Source organism: Lithobates pipiens, unplaced genomic scaffold (genome assembly GCF_037356315.1).
Source record: "Lithobates pipiens isolate NorthernLeopardFrog02 unplaced genomic scaffold, aLitPip1_a1.2 Scaffold_22, whole genome shotgun sequence".
In the NCBI taxonomy this organism is placed as follows: Eukaryota; Metazoa; Chordata; class Amphibia; order Anura; family Ranidae; genus Lithobates; species Lithobates pipiens.
In genome coordinates this window covers 47,877,471-47,896,616 of record NW_027507784.1, presented here as the reverse complement: position 1 = coordinate 47,896,616, position 19,146 = coordinate 47,877,471, and the positions used below count along the sequence as shown (strand labels likewise).

At 39.8% G+C, this 19,146-nt stretch overlaps 1 protein-coding gene across 4 annotated transcripts in view; it reads right to left on the bottom strand.

Moving 5' to 3' along the window:
* LOC143923736 (sodium channel protein type 2 subunit alpha-like) overlaps positions 1 to 19,146 on the bottom strand; it is a 200,634-nt gene that overhangs the window by 118,246 nt on the left and 63,242 nt on the right. For all 4 annotated transcript variants that reach the window (XM_077447559.1, XM_077447561.1, XM_077447558.1 and 1 more), the window contains exon 3: positions 11,538 to 11,655. In XM_077447559.1, coding sequence (XP_077303685.1) covers positions 11,538 to 11,655 — 118 coding nt within the window. The remainder of the gene's footprint in view (positions 1 to 11,537; positions 11,656 to 19,146) is intronic.

Here is a 19,146-nt window from a genome sequence, read left to right as displayed (position 1 = left end):
AAGTTTTTTTTTTTGTTTTTTTTTCCGCAGATTTCAGCTTTAACAAAAAAAAAAAAAGGATGTTAGGCGGTATCTTGACTTGTGCCTGATTTACATTCTGATGGCTTCATCAGACCATTTTGTATATTGATATCATGTTCCCTTTGCCTAACACAGGAAGGAGATACATTTGCATGCAGAATTATTTGTTGACCTTGGAAAAAATATTTTATGCAAATAGAAAGACTTATTATAAGTGCAGATGGCAGCGTTAGGCGATCGGAATGCAGGTAGAGTTGTATGCTGTTACCTACTGAAAGAGAATATTAAAGGCAAACTTCTTCTAAAGATGATATTACTCTGGATTCTTACAGGCGGATCTGTCAATCTTGGGCACAGTGAGGCATATCACATTTGCCTGAGTTCACCAAACTCTGCTGTAATTCAATATATATTTTCCTCCTCATTTAGCTGTGTAGCTACGGGAGATTTCAAACCGCAGCACAAGCAAAAAGTGTAAAAATAGAACACTGGATGCTGTAGACTTTATTTCAGCATATGAATTAGGCTGCTTATAGGTTGTCAAACTAGTTTAAAAAAGCGGCTTCCTCTTTAATACCGACCTTCATTAACTGTCACAGCAATACTGTCATTAATATTTAATATTAATTCATAATGCATCTCTCTTTAATTACAGTTATTATTCATTCAGTATTACCGTCATTATTAGAAATACATTATATGGAGATTTAGGGGGTCATTGTTATGAAGTTTGCCCTTTTAATGTAAAGGTTAAAGTGGTGTTAAATCTAGTGGTGCACCAAAATAAACATTTTGGTGCCGAAACTGAAATCGAAAATTCAGGATGCACTTGGCTGAAACCGTAGTTGACATTAAAAAAAAAAAAAAAAAAATTATATATATATATATTTATAAATAATTGTATTATATTCGACTTTTTAACCACTTAAGGACCACCTCCTGCACATATACATCGTCAGAATGGCACAGCTGGGCACAAGCATGTACCTGTACGTTGCATTTTAAGTGCCCAGCCATGGCAAAATATGTAGAAGAATACGTATCGGCCTAAACTGAGGGAAAAATTTTTTTTTTATATATTTTTGGGGAATATTTATTATAGCAAAAAGTAAATAATATTGAATTTTTTTTTTTAATTGTCGCTCTATTTTTGTTTATAGCGCAAAAAATAGAAACCGCAGAGGTGATCAAATACCACCAAAAGAAAGCTCTATTTGTGGGAAAAAAAGGACGCCGATTTTTTTGGGAGCCACGTCGCACGACCGCGCAATTGTCAGTTAAAACGAATCAATGCCGAATCGCAAAAAGGGGCTTGGTCCTTTGGCTGCATATTGGTCCGGGGCTTAAGTGGTTAAATATTATTATGAATTTAAATGAATATGAATTTATTGTCGGCCATTACTTGCACCTTTTCAAGTGGTGTTAAAAATCCTGCTTGCTGCATTTTTGGTGCATACTTGGCAAACCACACCAAAAACCTCCCCATTGAAATGCATTGGAAACGCAGCAAGAACGCATAAAAAATGCACCTGTGTTGGGTTTTTGATGCATTTTTTGAGTCATATGACCTATGAAAAACACACCATAAACAAGGTAAAATCCCAACATAATCACAGGCGTTTTCGGCAGCCATTATATTTTCTTTCGGCACAAGCTGAAAACCATATTTTTGGCTGATAATTTTCAGCTGAAATTTCGGTGCATTACTAGTTAATTCCAAACACAAAAAGGTAATTTTTCATTAGGCTTTTTTCCCCTTTATTTCACCTGGTGGTCCAGCCAGTAGCACTCTTCCTTAGCCCTTGTACACACGGTCGGAGATTCCGACAACCAAATCCGTCGGATTTTGTCCGAAACTGTTGTATACACACGGTCGGACGAAGTTGTCTTAAAATCCTACGTGATGACGTTATTTCGTTACAATGGGACTATGTTCAGGCTAGTAGCCAATAGCTTTGATGTAGGAATTTGATCTGAGCATGTGTGGCACTTTGTCCGATCGGAATTCTCTACACATGATCGGAGTATATTCGATCGGAGCATTTTGTCAGAAAATATTTCCGGCAAGTTGGAAAATTTGGTCCGACGGATATTCCGACGGAAACAGTCCGATGTATACCACACAGTCGGAATATCCAACAAAACGCTCCGATCGGACATATTCCGTCGGAATCTCCGATCGTGTGTACAAGGGCTTAGGCCGCGTACACACGGGCGGACTGTCCGTCCAACTAGGTTCGTCAAACAGTTTGACAAACAGTCCGTTAAAAATTAGCATGAACGGACTTGACCACACACGACGAACGAACAGTCCGCTGAAAACTTGCGCGATGACGTGAACGGCACGTACGACGGGACTCGAAAAACGACGTCCTATACACTGCAATGCAACCTTCGGCGTGTAAATCCTTTCTGAGCATGCGCGGAACTTAGTTTGACGAACAAGCCTACACACGAAACTTTGTTCGTCAGACTGTCCGCTGAAACTGTCTGCTGAAGCCCACACACGAGCGGACTGTCCGCTGAAACACTGTTCAGCGGACAAAGTTGGGTGAACAGTCCCCCCGTGTGTACGCGGCCTTAGGAATAGCACACTTAAATCTGTCTGAACAAGAGTCTAGTAGACATCCCGGGTATGATAAAGTTTGAAACACAAAATCATAAATTATAATATAATAAATAACTATAAATAATTATCAAAAATAATAATATAATAATAATAAAATGTATTCAATAATGTAATCAACTCAAAAACACAGAAATTTGCTCAGTTGCAGAATTGTCGCTGTCATCACTTTCAGTGTTTGATGACGGATTTCCCCACAAATCGCTATCGCTCAATTCTGCAAGTGATTCTAATTTATTATCGCTGTTTTTTAGCTGGTCTGAAACTGCTTTTGACGCAAAGGGACACTTTTTGGTTGCTATGGACAATCTCCAGTTTCCAGCATAAAGAACAGTATATATATATAATATAAAAATGCATGCAGGGCACTGGACAAAGCATTAGGAACAAAAGGGAGGTGAAATTTCCCTTGGGCTCCATCCCCGTGCCGGCATACAGAGCATTGGGCGGAAGACACAGCGTCCACACACAGCAGGGAGACATCTCAGGATCCTGGGGACAAGGTAAGTTACCTTCCCTGGATACTGCGATGGATCCCCGAGTGTGGCTCGGGGTTAGCGCTCTTGGTATGGAAAATTCACCCCGAGCCACACTCGGATTAACACTAAGAAAAAAAGGGTAAAGTGGCTGTAAACACCTAAATATACTCAGGGTTTCACCTGTTCTCAGGTGATACACAGAGATGAAACAAATCCTCCTTCATAAGTTTTACTTGTTTATCTGCAGCCACCTCTCCTCTACAACCTCCTAAAGCACACATCTTACGCAGCATTTCTGAGCTTTAGCAGGTGAGGGCGGGGATCTGACATTGCACACTGCAGAGCATATAGAAGCATTCTGAGTGTAATCTGAGACCTGAGTGGTCTCAATCTCATAGAGAAACATGCACAGCTGAGACTTTCAATCTCTTGCTGTGTGCTGGAACTTCCCTCCTCCATTCCCGTGGAATCCCTTGGAGTCGGCAAAAGGTGTCAGACTTGTGAGGATAGCAGAGGAACGAGGCAGCAGACATATTTCACCCTAAGTGCTTTAGACTGAGGCAAGTACACGCTATAGTGATAGCCCCTAACCTGTCCACCTTTAGGAGATCCCTAAAAACTCACTTATTCAGGGAAGCCTATCCCACACCCACCTAACAACCCCTAGTACCTTTTGTACCACCACCCCTTCCATTAAGAATGTAAGCTCTACGAGCAGGGGCCTCCTGTTTCTTCTGTATTGATCTGTACTGTAATTGTGCTGTCCCCCCTCTACATTAGAAAGCGCTGCATAAACTGTTGGCGCTATATAAATCGTTAGTAATAATAATGATAATAATAATAATAGTGATCCAAATTTATGACTAGCATGTTCAGCGTGGCCATTTGAAAGACAGTGATGGGGTGCATTTGATCAATCAGTACTATGCATGATATATAGATAAATAGATAACCAGTTTGCATCATTTAAATTAAAGGAGATCTCCTTGTAAATTAGCATCACATTATGGCGGCACATTCGATCTCCTCTGTAATGTACAAACTAAATATAAAAATAACAACATTACCCCTATATTGCTTCCTAGAAGCTCCCACCTGACAATGGATGGAGATATAATGGCTGCATATGATGCGATCCTTTGTCATACAGGCGCCATGCAAAATCTAATCATGGATCTAATTTATGGTGGAAAGTGCACTCAGCACTCCTATGTATTTATAGGTCCTATTATTAGCAGCATTGCAGCTCAGAATCTTCACAATGCGGTTTTATGTAGAGCATGTAAACAAGGAGAATACCTTGCTGAGCTCCGAATCATTAGAGCAGCCAGACCACTTACTGACCTGTGCTAGGTCACTAAAGGAGAAACAAAGGTTCTCAACAGATGAAATAAATATCTTAGTTAATATTTTTCTTTACTTTGATTACGGTATAAAACAATAACAAACCCGTCATTAAAGTACTGTAAATATCCCTCAACTTGTCAAACAACCCATTCAGTTTAGAATAGGAACAAAAGGCAAAACATTTGTGTATATATATTTGTGTGTGTGTGTATATATATATATATATATATATATATATATATATATATACATATATATATATATATATATATATATATATATATACATATATATATATATATATATATATACATATATATATATATATATATATATATATATATATATATACATACACTTTATTGTCAAAAGTATTGGGACACTACCTGCCTTTACACGCACATGAATTTTAATGGCATCCCAGTCTTCGTCCGTAGGGTTTAATATTGAATTGTCCCACCCTCTGCAGCTATAACACCTTCAAATCTTCTGGGAAGGCTGTCCACAAAGTTTAGGAGTGTGTCTATGGGAATGTTTGACCATTCTTCTAGAAGTGCATTTGTGAGGTCAGGCACTGATGTAGATGAGAAGGCCTGGCTCGCAGTCTCCGCTCTAATTAATCTCAAAGGTGTTCTATCGGGTTGAGGTCAGGACTCTTGTAGGCCGGTCAAGTTTCTTGCACCCCAAACTCTTTCATCCATGTCTTTATGGATCTTCCTTTGTGCACTGGTCCAAATCATTTGGTGGAGGGGGGATTATGGTGTGGGGATGTCTTTCGGGGGCTGGGCTTGGCCCCTTAGATCCAATGAAGGGAACTTTTAAGGCATGCCAAGACATTTTGGACAATTTCATGCTCCCAACTTGGGAATGGCCCCTTCCTGTTCCAACATGACTGCGCACCAGTGCACAAAGCAAGGTCCATAAAGACATGGATGAGCGAGTTTGGGGTGGAGGAACATGACTGGCCTGCACAGAGTCCTGATCTCAACCCGATAGAACACCTTTGGAATGAATTAGAGTAGAGACTGTGAGCCAGGCCTTCTTGTCCAACAACAGTGCCTGACCTCACAAATGCACTTCTGGAAGAATGGTCAAACATTACCAGAGACAAACTCCTAAACCTTGTGGACGGCCTTCCCAGAAGAGTTGAAGCTGTTATAACTGCAAATGGTGGGCCAACTCAATATTGAACCCTATGGACTAAGACTGGAATGCTATTAAAGTTCATGTGTGTGTAAAGGCAGGCATTCCAATACTTTTGACAATCAAATATATATAAATATATATATATATATATATATATATATATATATATATATATATATATATATATATATATATATATACACACACACACACACATACATATGTATATATATATATATGGGTATCTGTGCAGGGAGGGGCGTGCCAACACAATTCTGACCATTGGAGGATAGGCGGGCTGTTCTCCCAGTACAGCCAGAAAACTGACCATGCTGGGGTGGATGGGCCTCATGCCTAGCATGATCAGTTTGAAATAGAAAAGCAAGGGAACTGGCAAGATCACCAGATATTTTACACAAAGGAAGCAATACAAAGAGAACAGGATACTTTTTAACAGTACATGACACAACAGACACATTCTGGAATATGAAATGTTGGGGTAACAAATTGTTTAAAGCAGACCTTTCCCTGCCTGAACAGAAAATCCCCTGGTGCTCGCAGCTCTGTCTGCTGATATAAAAACAACCGAAAGTCCTATAGTTATTATTATAGTTATTACAAGATGTATAGTGGTTTGTACCTGTTTCCATGAGGCCGTGGTGACTTAACCCGAGACTCACAGGTGCCCCCTGGGAAGGCTGCGTCACCAGTGCATTCCAAGAGATCTCATAAATTGGGAGATTTTGCAAGATCTCAGGGAAAGGTTCTTCACTGATCTAGGGCAGTTCTTATTGTTTATATGTCACCAGGGTTTAGGCAATGTGCTGTTTGGATTAATGACACTCACATTGCTAACACCATGGCAACATATCAACAATAACAAAGTGCACCACATCTTGTACAGTGCAGGAGAAAGATCTGGCACAGACATCATCAGTGGTAAGTGCACTTAATTCCTTAAAGTGGTTGTAAACCTCAGACATAAAATATGAACAAAGCATATCCCTCTATAGTGTGGCATTTCTGTCTGCTGCTTCATTCCTCTGCTCTCAGCATTAATTGCTTATGAGAAGATTTCCTGACACCAAGAGAAAAGAGGTGACAGGGGAGGCAGCTCCAGCCCAGATAGAAAACAATTGTTCTTTGGAAAAAAAAAAAAAAAGAAAGAAAACAATTGTGCTGAGATTTGGAAAATGACTTTGCTAAACTATTGCTAGACTTGCCAGGCCTCACAAGTTTGTTGCACAATTGCAGCAAGTCCACATTGCATGACTCCAGATCAACTTTCTTTGCAAACATTCTGCAAGTCGGCTGCAAGTTCTGGTTCAATTATGTTGTGTAATAGTGATCCCACCACAGGGGTCACTGTGGCTGAATTTCCATGCTGTAGACTTGCAGAGCTCTTGTTGTAGACTCACCACTGCAACTTTGCTCTTGCTGGAGACTTGGCACGCAAATTTGCTACAACAAATCGGAAAAGTGTCAACTAGAGCTTGTGCTATAAGGGCTCTGCAAGTGTACAACTTGCCAGTGAAAATGTGAAGCAAGTTACAAGACTTTCAATTTAACACTGCCACAAATTTGGCAAGTTATCCTTCCTATCTGGGAGCTGATTGACAGTCTCAGCTGAGTTCTTGTGTGCTGTGTTAAGTTGGGGGGGGGGGTTCTTACCTTCCAATCAGCTCTCAGAACTTTCTTCACTGAGCTCTGCAGAGTGTAACTTCAGCTCTCCGCCCCTTTTTTCTGAATGTTCCACTGGCTAAAGTCTGGGCCCCTAAAGTCTGAAGGGCAGATAACTGGCCCTTTGTTCTGAAGGTGTGTATACCCCTGTTCTAGACTAGCGGGGTGTGAACCCAGTAAAGGCTGCAGAGGAGCTGGAAATTGATTAAATGGGCGCCGTTCTATTATACAAATCTCTGAACGCGTCAACTCTTTTTCCCTTTGGAGAGCATCTTTATTCAACCCCTGTCAAAAAATATGGAATCACTACTCTTGGAAAATATTCATTCAATTGTTTAATTGTGTAAAAAAAAAATGTAAACAATCACAGACATGCCTCAAAACTATTTTCATTTACCATTCCAACCTTCTGGCTTTAACTAGGGCATTTTCACCCCCTTCCTGCCCAGGCCAATTTTCAGTTTTCAGCGCTGCAACATTATGAGTGATAATTGCACAGTCATGCAACACTGTACCCAATTTTTATCATTTTGTCCCCCACAAATAGAGCTTTCTTTTGGTGGTATTTGATCGCCTCTGCGGATTTTATTTTTTGCGCTATAAACAAAAGAAAGTAGCAAAAAGTTTGAAAAAAACACAATATTTTTTACTTTTTGTTAAATTAAATATCCCATTTTTAAAAAAACGAAAACAAATGTTTTCCCCAGTTTAGGCCAATATGTATTCTTCTACATATTGTTGTTAAAAAAAAAATTGCAATAAGCGTATATTGATTGGTTTGCGCAAAAGTTATTGCGCCTACAAAATAGGGGATAGATTTTGGGCACTTTTATTATTATTTTTTCTTACTAATAATGATGGCGATCTGCGATTTTTATCGTGACTGCGACATTGCGACGGACATAACGGACACTTTTCACACTATTTCAAGATCACTGACAGTTATACGGTGATCAGTGCTACAAAAATGCACTGATTACTCTATAAATGTCACTGGCAGGGAAGGCGTTAACACTAGGGGGCGATCAAGGGGTTATATGTGTTACCTAGGGAGTGATTCTAACTATAGGAGGAGGGGACTGCCTGGGTTAGGAGACTAATCGGTGTTCCTATATACTAGGAACACACGTTCGGTCCCCTCTCCCCTGACAGGACCTGGATCTGTGTGTTTAAACACATAGATCCACAGTCCTGCTCTGTAACGAGCGACAACGAGTGCCCGCCATTCATCGCGGCCGCCGAGCGCACGCAACGGCTCTTCGGTGACAGGGCAGGCGTGCCTGCCCCCTATAGCGCTGGGAAGCCAAGGATGTCATATGACGCCCGCACCAGGATGGGAGATCTCATCTGCGGACGTCATATGACAATGGGCGGGTAGGGAAGGGAAGTGGTTAAGAAACTGTTAAAAAAATGAAAAAAGAAAGAAAACTGTAGTCAGTTGCAACTGTTTTTGCAGATCAAGCAGAGGAAAGAAATATGAAATCGCCATGTACTTTGTAGATCTAAAACAAACATCTGCATCAGATTACATCCTGAAATTTTATCAAATGATGGTATCATCACCAAACATCCTTTCAAATGATGGAATAAGACCGAAAATTGGAACACCCCTAGTGGTAGACTTTTAAGGCATGTACAGTCAATATCAGATTTTTAAGATACAAAAGAGTTTTTTATTGAAAAAATTAAGAAAATACATAAAACAAGGAATGCATAGATACACTGATAGTCTGTATATACACTGATTACTTGAAATACCCTACGCATTTCAGAGAGACTGAATCTCCTTCTTCAGGGGTATGTATAAGTGTAAAAGATAGTATATTCAGAACAGTGTGTTGAATAGACATTCCATAAGACTTGTGATTAAAAACACGACAGAGAACCAGGGTGGATGTTGCCGATGGTTATTTTACCCTTTCAAATCCTTCTAATGTGGTCGCCCTGGGAAAGGCCGAAAGAACAGCGAGATGTAAAAAGGAGACCAGCCCCCTAGCGCTGAAGGCTCCCAAACTGGGAAAGACACTGGGGCAAGGCAATCGGTCCTGAGTTACAATAGATAATGTAATAGTAATATTGGCAAACAAGGCAGCTTCTTGGTATTAAATCTATCCACCCATCCGTCACCGCATCCAGCAACAGAGTGTGAAGGATGGAATAAGGAAAGTATCCAAAATCTCAAACTTATGCATTTATTGCAGATTTAACCACTTCAGTCCCAGAAGGATTTACCCTCTTAATGACCTTAGCACAAGTTTATATTGAGATTTTGGACACTTTTCTTATTCCATCAATTGAAAGGATGTTTGGCGATGATAACATTTTTCAGGATGTAATCTGATGTAGATGCTTGTTTTAGAACTGAAAAGTACATGGTGATTCCATTATATTTTCCTGCGAGTCACGATAAAAATCACAGATTGCCCCCATTACTAGTAAAAAAAAAAATAATAATAATAAAAATGCCATAAAGCTATCCCCTATTTTGTAGGCGCTATAACTTTTGTGCAAACCAATCAATATACACTTATTGAGATTTTTTTTTTTAGCAAAAATATGTAGAAGAATACATATTGGTCTAAACTGTCATCTCCCCCGTAATCTTTAAAAAATAGTTTTGTTGTTTTTTTAAACTTGTCACTTTCTTTCGTTTGTAACGCAAAAAATAAAAAACGCAGAGGTGATCAAATACCACCAAGAGAAAGCTCTATTTGTGGGGGAAAGGCGTCAATTAGGTACAGTTTTTCATGACCGCGCAATTGTCACTCAAAATGTTACAGCGCTGAAAACTGAAAATTGGCCTGGGCAAGAAGGGGGTGAAAATGCCCTAGTTAAAGGTCTGCATTGGGCAGGATGATGATGCTGGAACTTTTGTTTGGTGCCGTTCCAATGAAATGTATGAAGATGATTGCCTGAAGAAAACATGCAAACTTCCACAATCATTGATGATCATTGATGATTTGGGGTTGCCTGTCAGGTAAAAGTACGGGGGGAGATGACTGTCCCTAAATCTCTAATAAATGCACAAGTTTATATTGAGATTTTGGACACTTTTCTTATTCCATCAATTGAAAGGCTGTTTGGTGATGATAACATTTTTCAGGATGTAATCTAATGTAGATGTTTGTTTTAGAACTGAAAAGTACATGGTGATTCCATAATATTTTCCTCAGAATTGAGTGATTCCATATTTTTCCCCTCTGCTTGATCTGCAAAAACAGTTGCCACTGACTACAGTTTTCTTTCTTTTTTAATTTTTTTAAGTGTTTCTTAAAACGAAGGTCCACCAACATTTTTTTTGTTTAAAGTCAGGAGCTACAAATACTGCAGCTGCTGACTTTTAAAATATGGACACTTACCTGTCCAGGACACCTGAGATGTCGGCACCCAAAGCCGATCTATCGCTCGGCTCTCGGGTGCTGCCACCATCTTTGGTAAGGGAATCAGGAAATGAAGCATTGTGGCTTCACTTCCCGAGTTCCCTACTGAACATGTGCGAGTTGCACTGCGCAGTCCGGATGGTCCCTACTGTCTCTGGGACCCGTGTGTTTCCCAGCAGACAGCGGGGGGGGGGGGAGACAAGGAAGAGGCGAAGACCAGTCTATGCCCAGAAGTGGGTGTAAGTACCTGTATTATACAGGTATCTGCACCCCTTACCCTGAAAGGTGCCAAATGTGAAACCGGGAGGGGGGAAGGTTCCGAAAAGCGGAGGTTCCTTTTTTTTGTGAACCTCCCCTTTAAAGCCAGAAGGTTTGAATGTTAAATTAAAATATTTTTGAGGCATGTCTGTAATTCGTTTTTATATATATATATAGATATATATATATATATATATATATATATATATATATATATATATCTATATATATATATATATATACAATTAAACAGTTGAATGAAAATTTTCCAAGAGTGGTGATTCCATACTTTTTTGCCAGGGGTTGAATAAAGATGCTCTGCAAAGTGAAAAAGAGTTGACATGTTAAGAGATTTGTATAATAGAGCGGTGCCCATTTAATCAGTTTTATAATCCAGGATGCCTCATTAAAGTGAGATAGAGATTCACTACTGCCAAAAAAATTAAAGGGCCAATAAACTTAAAACCAATATTCCATTTCATGCAAAGTATAAAACACTCACTGGCTTCTTATAATTCTCAGGGTCTCTGTAGACAAGAATTCTCCCCCTGCAACTATATAGGTATTCCATTGTCAGACTCTATACCAGAAAAGGATATGAATGTACCAAAATCTTTATTGATATTTTTCTAATGGGGTTAAAGGGAGTTAAAATGTACAAGGCAGACGTGGCACTGAAGCGGAAGATTGTCTTCCCTCTATTCAATACTATAAATGTCTGGAAGGAAAAAAATAAAGATTCATTAGTAATAGTACAACATAGAAAGCATTATAGTTCCATTAAAATAAATACCAGTAACACCTCTTTTAATAAAGCAGAACAGAATATGTACAATCACATTAACAAACGACTAGTAATCATCTTCCATTATTCTGATTATACTAACCTCTAATACCTAAATACCCAGATTTTATATTATAATACCAAAAGTATTGGTCGACTGCCTTTACACACACATGAACTTTAATGGCATCCCAGTCTTCGTCCGTAGGGTTCAATATTGAGTTGGCCCACCCTTTGCAGCTATAACAGCTTCAACTCTTCTGGGAAGGCCGTCCACAAGGTTTAGGAGTGTGTCTATGGGAATGTTTGACCATTCTTCCAGAAGCACATTTGTGAGGTTAGACACTGATGTGGATGAGAAGGCCTGGCTCATAGTCTCCGCTTTAACTCATCCCAAAGGTGTTCTATCAGGTTGAAGTCAGGACAGGCCAGTCAAGTTCCTCCATCCTAAACTCGCTCATCCATGTCTTTATGGACCTTGCTTTGTGCACTGGTCAAATCATTTTGTGGAGGGGGGGGGGGATTATGGTGCGGGGTTGTTTTCAGGGGTTGGGATTGGCTTCTTAGTTTCAGTGAAGGGAACTCTTAAGGCATCAGCTTACAAAGACATTTTGGACAATTTCATGCTCCCAACTTTGTGGGAACAGTCTGGGGATGGCCCCTTCCGGTTCCAACATGACTGCGCACCAGTACACAAAGCAAGGTCCATAAAGACATGGATGAGCGAGTTTGGGGTGGAGGAACTTGACTGGCCTGACCTCAAGCCTTTGGAATGAATCCCAGAAGAGTTGACGCTGTTAAAGGTGCAAAGGGTGGGCCAACTCAACATTGAACCCTACAGACTAAGACTGGTATGCCATTAAATTTCATGTGTGTGTAAAGATAAGTGCCCCAATACTTTTGGTAATATAGTGTATATGAGAGCTGTTTTACCTTTCAAATGATTTGTATTTCTGTCCAACCAGTCCTGAGATTTAGGAGATCTACCTATCCTTGCCACACAGCACAGTCCTGTGTAGCTAGGGGAGGGACTTGATCTTTCACTTCTGCAGTGTCACTTTCACTTACAGGTCCCCTCCCCAACCTTACTCTGTGACTGGACAGTAAAGGGGGAATCAGCAGCCTGCTGAGCTCAACTCTCTGTTCCTATCAGCATGCTCCTTGCACTGCAGCACACTCAACTGGCTACTTGTGCTGCTTCTCCTTCAAGTCAAATTTAGATACTTTTACTGCATGCATTAAAACACATATATTTTTAAAATGCATTAATGAATACAGAGCTGTGTTCATATATGTCTATATGTCTTGTATATCTTTCTGGATTTCAGCCGTAAATAAAGGTTTTTTTTTGGTTTTTTTTTATTAAAACTATTGCAGTTACACTAAATAAAACTTTTTCGGCTTAAAGCGGTATTAAACCCAAAACCAAAAATGTAATATATCGCAGCTTACCAATCATTAGATGTGGTGGCTGCACCAGTTTTCTTTTCTTAGGCTTTTTTCCCTCTGTTTTCACCTGGTGATCTGGCCAGTAACACATCTCCTGTATTAGAGTGCCCCCACTCTGGATGAAGGAGAACAGTGGGCACCTTTGGACAGCAGCATTGTCAGTCTGGGGGGAGGAGAGTGTTAGATGTACTAGCAGATTTAAATACACTAACAAACTGAAGCAAGACTCCAGTTAATACTTTTTTTAAGCAGTCACAGCAGTTTCCTTTTGGAAAAAGGTTTTACATAAATAAATATAAGCTGATCATTGTAAGCACCCCTGCTAGTGTTAAATGGTTTATCTCATCTTTGTAACTGCTACATCTGCTGTACAATGTGTTCTTTTGAAAAACAACAGACTTACTGGTTGGATCACAAGATGAAAATAGAAGAAAGAAAGCCTAAAAAAAAGCAAAGTAATACAGTCATTACATCTAAAAAAAAAAAAATGGTAAGCTGCAACATCATGAATATTTGCTTTTGGGTTTAATACCACTTTAATACAGACTGCTGGCTGGATGACACTTTTATCGCAATTGTGTTATTATGAGCTCTTGCTCAGTAATAAAAGGTTATAGTGATTTTCAGAAGCTATTTTAGCCACTTAAATACAAACCAAGTTTACATTTAGAGTTTTTGAGAGTGTCCTCTGTCTTGCTGACTGTAGCTACAAGAGACATTTGTGGTAATGTCTCCATAAATAGCAGATGACAAAGCAATTTTCTGGAAGTGATTGCCAAATGAAACCTCAGGTTTTCAAAACATTTACATACCGTGCCAGAGATACAGTATTTTATCCAGATCTAGTCTGGGAAAACCTTTTTTTCTGTAGAAACCTCTATGGATTAAACAAAGACTATCATAATACAGCCACCCAAACATATGGTACTAACAGATCTTAAGACCAATACAGAAATAGTATGACTAGTTCAAAGACTTCATGAGACATGTCTACGTAGCTCCTATCTGTCCCTCTTTGGAAGGATCTTCCCTTTTTAGATTTAAATTCTTCTGTCCCTCTTTTCTCTTTTATTATTTCTCTCTTTGTCTAATGCAGGGGTCACCAAACTATGGCCTGTGAGCCAAATCAGGTCTGTTGCAAGATTGTATCCAACCCTCTGAAGTAAGATGGACTTTGATGAGGACTCTGATGGGTACTCAACTTTGACAGAGTACAAACTTCTACCAGGTACTCTCCAGAGAGCTCTCCAGAGCCAAAGAAAACCTTCCAGACCAGAATTTGTGAATACCCCCCCCCCCCCCCCCCAGCTAAGCTCCACCTGGGTCCTTGATGACTTCTCCAGCAGCCTGCCCTTAGGGGCAGAGCCCACCAAACAGGGGTTCTCATCCTTGCATGACTGGACCAAAGCTATCTCTCCTTCTGCTCCAGGCCCCTATTTATGGGCTCTCCAGCCACCTACTAGACACATCTTCCCAGGGATTGGCTATATCCCCATGAATATCCAGGCTGCCTCTCTATTCTTCCCTCAACTATGATTCTAAATTCCTCTAGAATGCAGCAAAAAAAAAAATCAGATCAGAGCCCACCAGACAGGGGATCTTTAATGGGAACCCTGATGTGCTCTGATGGGTTCAAGTTTATTTGGAGCTTTTTTGCTTCGTTCTCCTTTTTTTATATTGTTGTTCTAAATCATATCATGCTGATTACAAAAGTAATAAAACTCCAAGTAAAATGTATTCATTCATTCAATTTTTATTAGTTAATGTATAAAATAGATTTTTTTTTTTCAGCCTGCTAATATTTGTAAAATTTTAATGTCAAAAAGTTTGGAAATCCCTAGTCTAACGTATACAGCTCTATAAAGATTACACAGCCCAACAAAAAAAAATCTTTTTTCTTGTTGCCTTTTAGACCTGCTCTTGGGATTATTTGGGGTGCTGATTCAGAAAATTGCATTGCTTAGACTGCATCAGCTCAAGTTTCTTAGATACGGGGGTCACTCGTCCCACAGGCCACAATGACACCACACATAAGGGAGGAGCTTGCGTGTGAAGTTATCATGGCCAGCGGGACAGGGGACACCACGGCCAGCTTGTTTTTAGCACTGCTTGTGATTCTCAACCTTATCGTAAGTGTATCTTGTATTTTTTAATAAACCGGCTTTATTGGTTTACGCTATGAGGCTTCTCCCTGTTTACTTTTCACACATGCCTACACGGTGAGTGGCTTTTCCTAAAAGAGATATTTAAGCTCATTGACATCAGCAAGAGTGCCGTAACTGGAGTACCTTCTCATTATACCATCCATTATGGGGATTAAGTGCAGGCTTTTTTGATCTCCGTAATCGAGATCCATGCTGTCTGGTAAGAGGCTGCTTTTTTATTTGAAAGAGCACTTTTAGAACACTGGCACACCTTTAAAGTTGAAATTGGTCCTTGAGCACTGAGCACTTTTTTACTTTGACACATTCATATTGGACTTTATATCCATCAATTAAGATCATTTCATGGACTTTATAATTTGAACACATATTGATGCATAATACTTTACATTGTTTGATCAAATTCATTGTTTTGCACATGCACTTTATTTATATGTACACCATTTTTTGTGTTTTTTTTTATCAGTGGTTCCCTTTGGTAAATCAACCCCTTAGTCTTTTGATTTTTCTTTTGATTAAAATGACTAAATTTTAGCTTTAGTCGTATTTTAGTCATCTGAATTGTTTTAGATGTATTTGTATTTTAGTCGACTAAAATAGTGTTAATATAATTGACGAAATTACCACTGATTGGAAACATTGGATTCTAAAGTTTAAGTTATAATCATATAGGAGGTGTGTGTATATAGCCAGTTATAATATTAGATTTTTCCAGATCAAGCACTGTAGAGGTAGGGCTACTTCACAACGGTGCTGCCTAAATCATCCCAACATATTTTGCTTTATTAATTTCCTGATTTTTGATGGGCAACCAGAGTGAAGGGTTTAATGCTCAAGACCTTCCTCTTTTAGCAGATGATCAAAGCTCGCCACAGCGCCTAGAGGCGATTCAGTTCGCATTGTGCGCTATACAAGTATTTCATTCATTCATTCATTCATTCATTCAATGCTATTTATGCTGTATCTCAAAAACTAGAGCTGATAAGGATAAATTGGTATCATTTTTTGGAATCAGTGGGTTAAATATATGCAACATTTCAGGCACCAAAATGTGTGTTGGCCTGTGTTATGGTTTAAATGTGTGTGTGCGGTCAAAATTCAAACTTAAAGCCCCGTAGACATGGGCCGAATGTCAAGAGACATCGGCCTGTAAAAAAAAACAAAGAAAAAAACAAAACATCCGGTCCGTTTGTATGTCACTACGCTGTCTCACAAAAGCTGAGCATTTGGCCGGCTTCTGTCGGACAAGCATGGTGGAAAACCAACAACTGACCGACTCCTGATCAGCACTCCCTGCCAATGGCACACAGCCCTGATCAGATTGTTCTGGTGGGGGGACGTACCCCTGTCAGAACACAACAGCTCAGCAGGGAAAATTGATATACTAACTTTGCATAGTTAGTACAGTGCTCTGACCAGAGCTGACAGTTTTTTTTTCGTTCAACGAGCTGGGTTAAACGAAAAAAAAAACACTCATAGTGTGTACCAGGTTTTACATATAGCAGAGCTTGCCCATAGAAGCACACTGTTCCTTTTTATTCTTTTTTAATGTTTTTATCATTATCAGATGATACCTGGCTATTCTGCCAGAAATAGAGGCTACACCAAATGTCCTTCTATGGGTTGACCACGCTGTCACTGAAGTGGTACACAACTTTGCCATGCCTTTGTGTAAACTCCATGGCTGGTGTACAGGGTAATGTGCCTATATTACCTACCTCTGCTCAGCTCTCTAATGTCAGTGCTCATGGGAAGTAGAGATCTATGACTGCTGCATGTCAAGGCGGAGCAGGAAGTACCTATGACAAACACCATTGCATGGTAATTTGAAGGCACTTTTCACACTGATAAGGAATGCTGGAGGAAAGCACACATGGCATTGCACCTGTATTTATGGTAACATAACAATGTTGGTATGGCTTAGTGTTTGGCTTGCTTCGGGACTCCTAAGCAAATAAGGACCTTTTCATTGTTATAAATGGGTGAAAAAAGCATGCTAGAAGCAGGAGAACCCGGTTCTATGACCTATCACGGAGTATTTTCTGCAGCATTATGCAAGGAACACTGTAGCACACCACCGCCTGGATCTTATGAATTTATTTATACATAGTACGTGAAGTGTGGAGTAAGCACCGTAGACAACGTCCAATGATATCCACTCTCCTTTTTACATCTTTTAAATCTTTTATCCAGCCTCTTAATTATTGCATTTGTTAGTTTGAAAAGCCAGTATCAAGCTAGTTTTGAAATGTAGGCATTTGTTTGTTCATACAATTATTTGTATAATCTTCATGGTCTGTATTATTTGGGGCATGTCAGAGTGTTTCCTTTTGATATATGCTTTGTGCAAAAGCATAACTTTTTTTTTAGTTTTGGATAGATTGGAGATGGATTAGAACACCTGTCAGTTTTTGTTGCTCTCTGTGCCCCCCCATTATGGAGATTCACTCTCTCCATTTGTCCTGGTCATTGAAAGTGAAAGTAAAAGAAAATCACAAATTTTAGGTTGTCCCCATAAAAGTAATAGAGGGGAAATCTTCCAATGGGGATACTATTTCTGGTGACCTAGGGGTTCCCAAGGAATTCCCTTAATTTAGTTTAGCTATGGGACAGAAAGTGAGAGGAAACCTCTGCAATGGGATATAAACGGTGAAAAAAAAATCTGATGGGGTTATAATTTCCTTCCCTCCCTTGATCTATCCAAAATGAAAAACAAAAGGTTTGCCTATAGTTTCACTTTAAATTAAACTGAAGGCAAAACTAAATGATATCATCCAATGGGGACACTAGTTTGGGTGTCCTGGTGACAACTAGGGATTACCTCACTTTGGAAGGATTTCCTCTCACTTCCTGTTTTGGTTATGAGACAAAAAGTGAAGGGAAATCTAACCAATGGGACTCTGGGGGCATAACTCTTCCAAACTATCCAAAAAGAGAAAGAAAAAAAGTCTTGCCTTTGGTTATACTTTGAAGGGTGTTCCCCTTTCTGATCTCAGAATGTTGGAGGGTGCCAGCTGAAGTATTACAACAAAACGGTTGGCCTATAGTGAATTTAGAATGTGTGGTTGAAATTCAATGCATATTGCACTGTATATTCCCAGTAGGGTCAACAATATTCAAGCTTGATATTACTAACCTTTCAAGTCAGCAAATGTACAATGTCACTATTTGATGTCTGTAAGGGCCTGGGTAGGCAGGTCTAAGGTTGCATTGATGGCATCACATGCTCCTGAGATCATTCAAAATTCATTAACCTTTTCAGTGATCTTCAGTTGACCTTCTTCTGACCAACAGTTGACCTGCTTCAGGTTTGTGTTCCCGTCTGGGTTTCTGTATATCCATATTTATATGGAAAGCCGAGTAGAACAGAGCTAAAAACTCAATAAAATTCTGCGTGTTTTTGCCTGCTAGTACAAATACTCAACTTCAAAGCTTTAACCACTTGCCGACCAGCGATGTGCTGCTGGATTGTAAGGATAATATCTCAGTCAACGCTGCAGCAATGATGGAAATATAATTTTTTAGGGCCGGCGATTCACTTCAATGTAAAATCAATCCTAGCAGCTAAGAAGCCGCTGGGTTACGTTTACAGGCAGTGGAAGGTGAGCCCACCCTCTTCTTGCCGCCGCCTTCCCTGGGCTCTCCCCTGCGATCGGAGAACCTAGTAAGGATGTGACCCGCAGCATCCAGTTCCTGGGACACAATGAGAGGATCTGATGTTGTTCCTCCCGTGTGATGCCAGAAACTGGAAGCGATGAGGATCGCTTCTGGTTTCGGTCTCATGCAAACAAGCCATTACCGGCTTGAACAAACA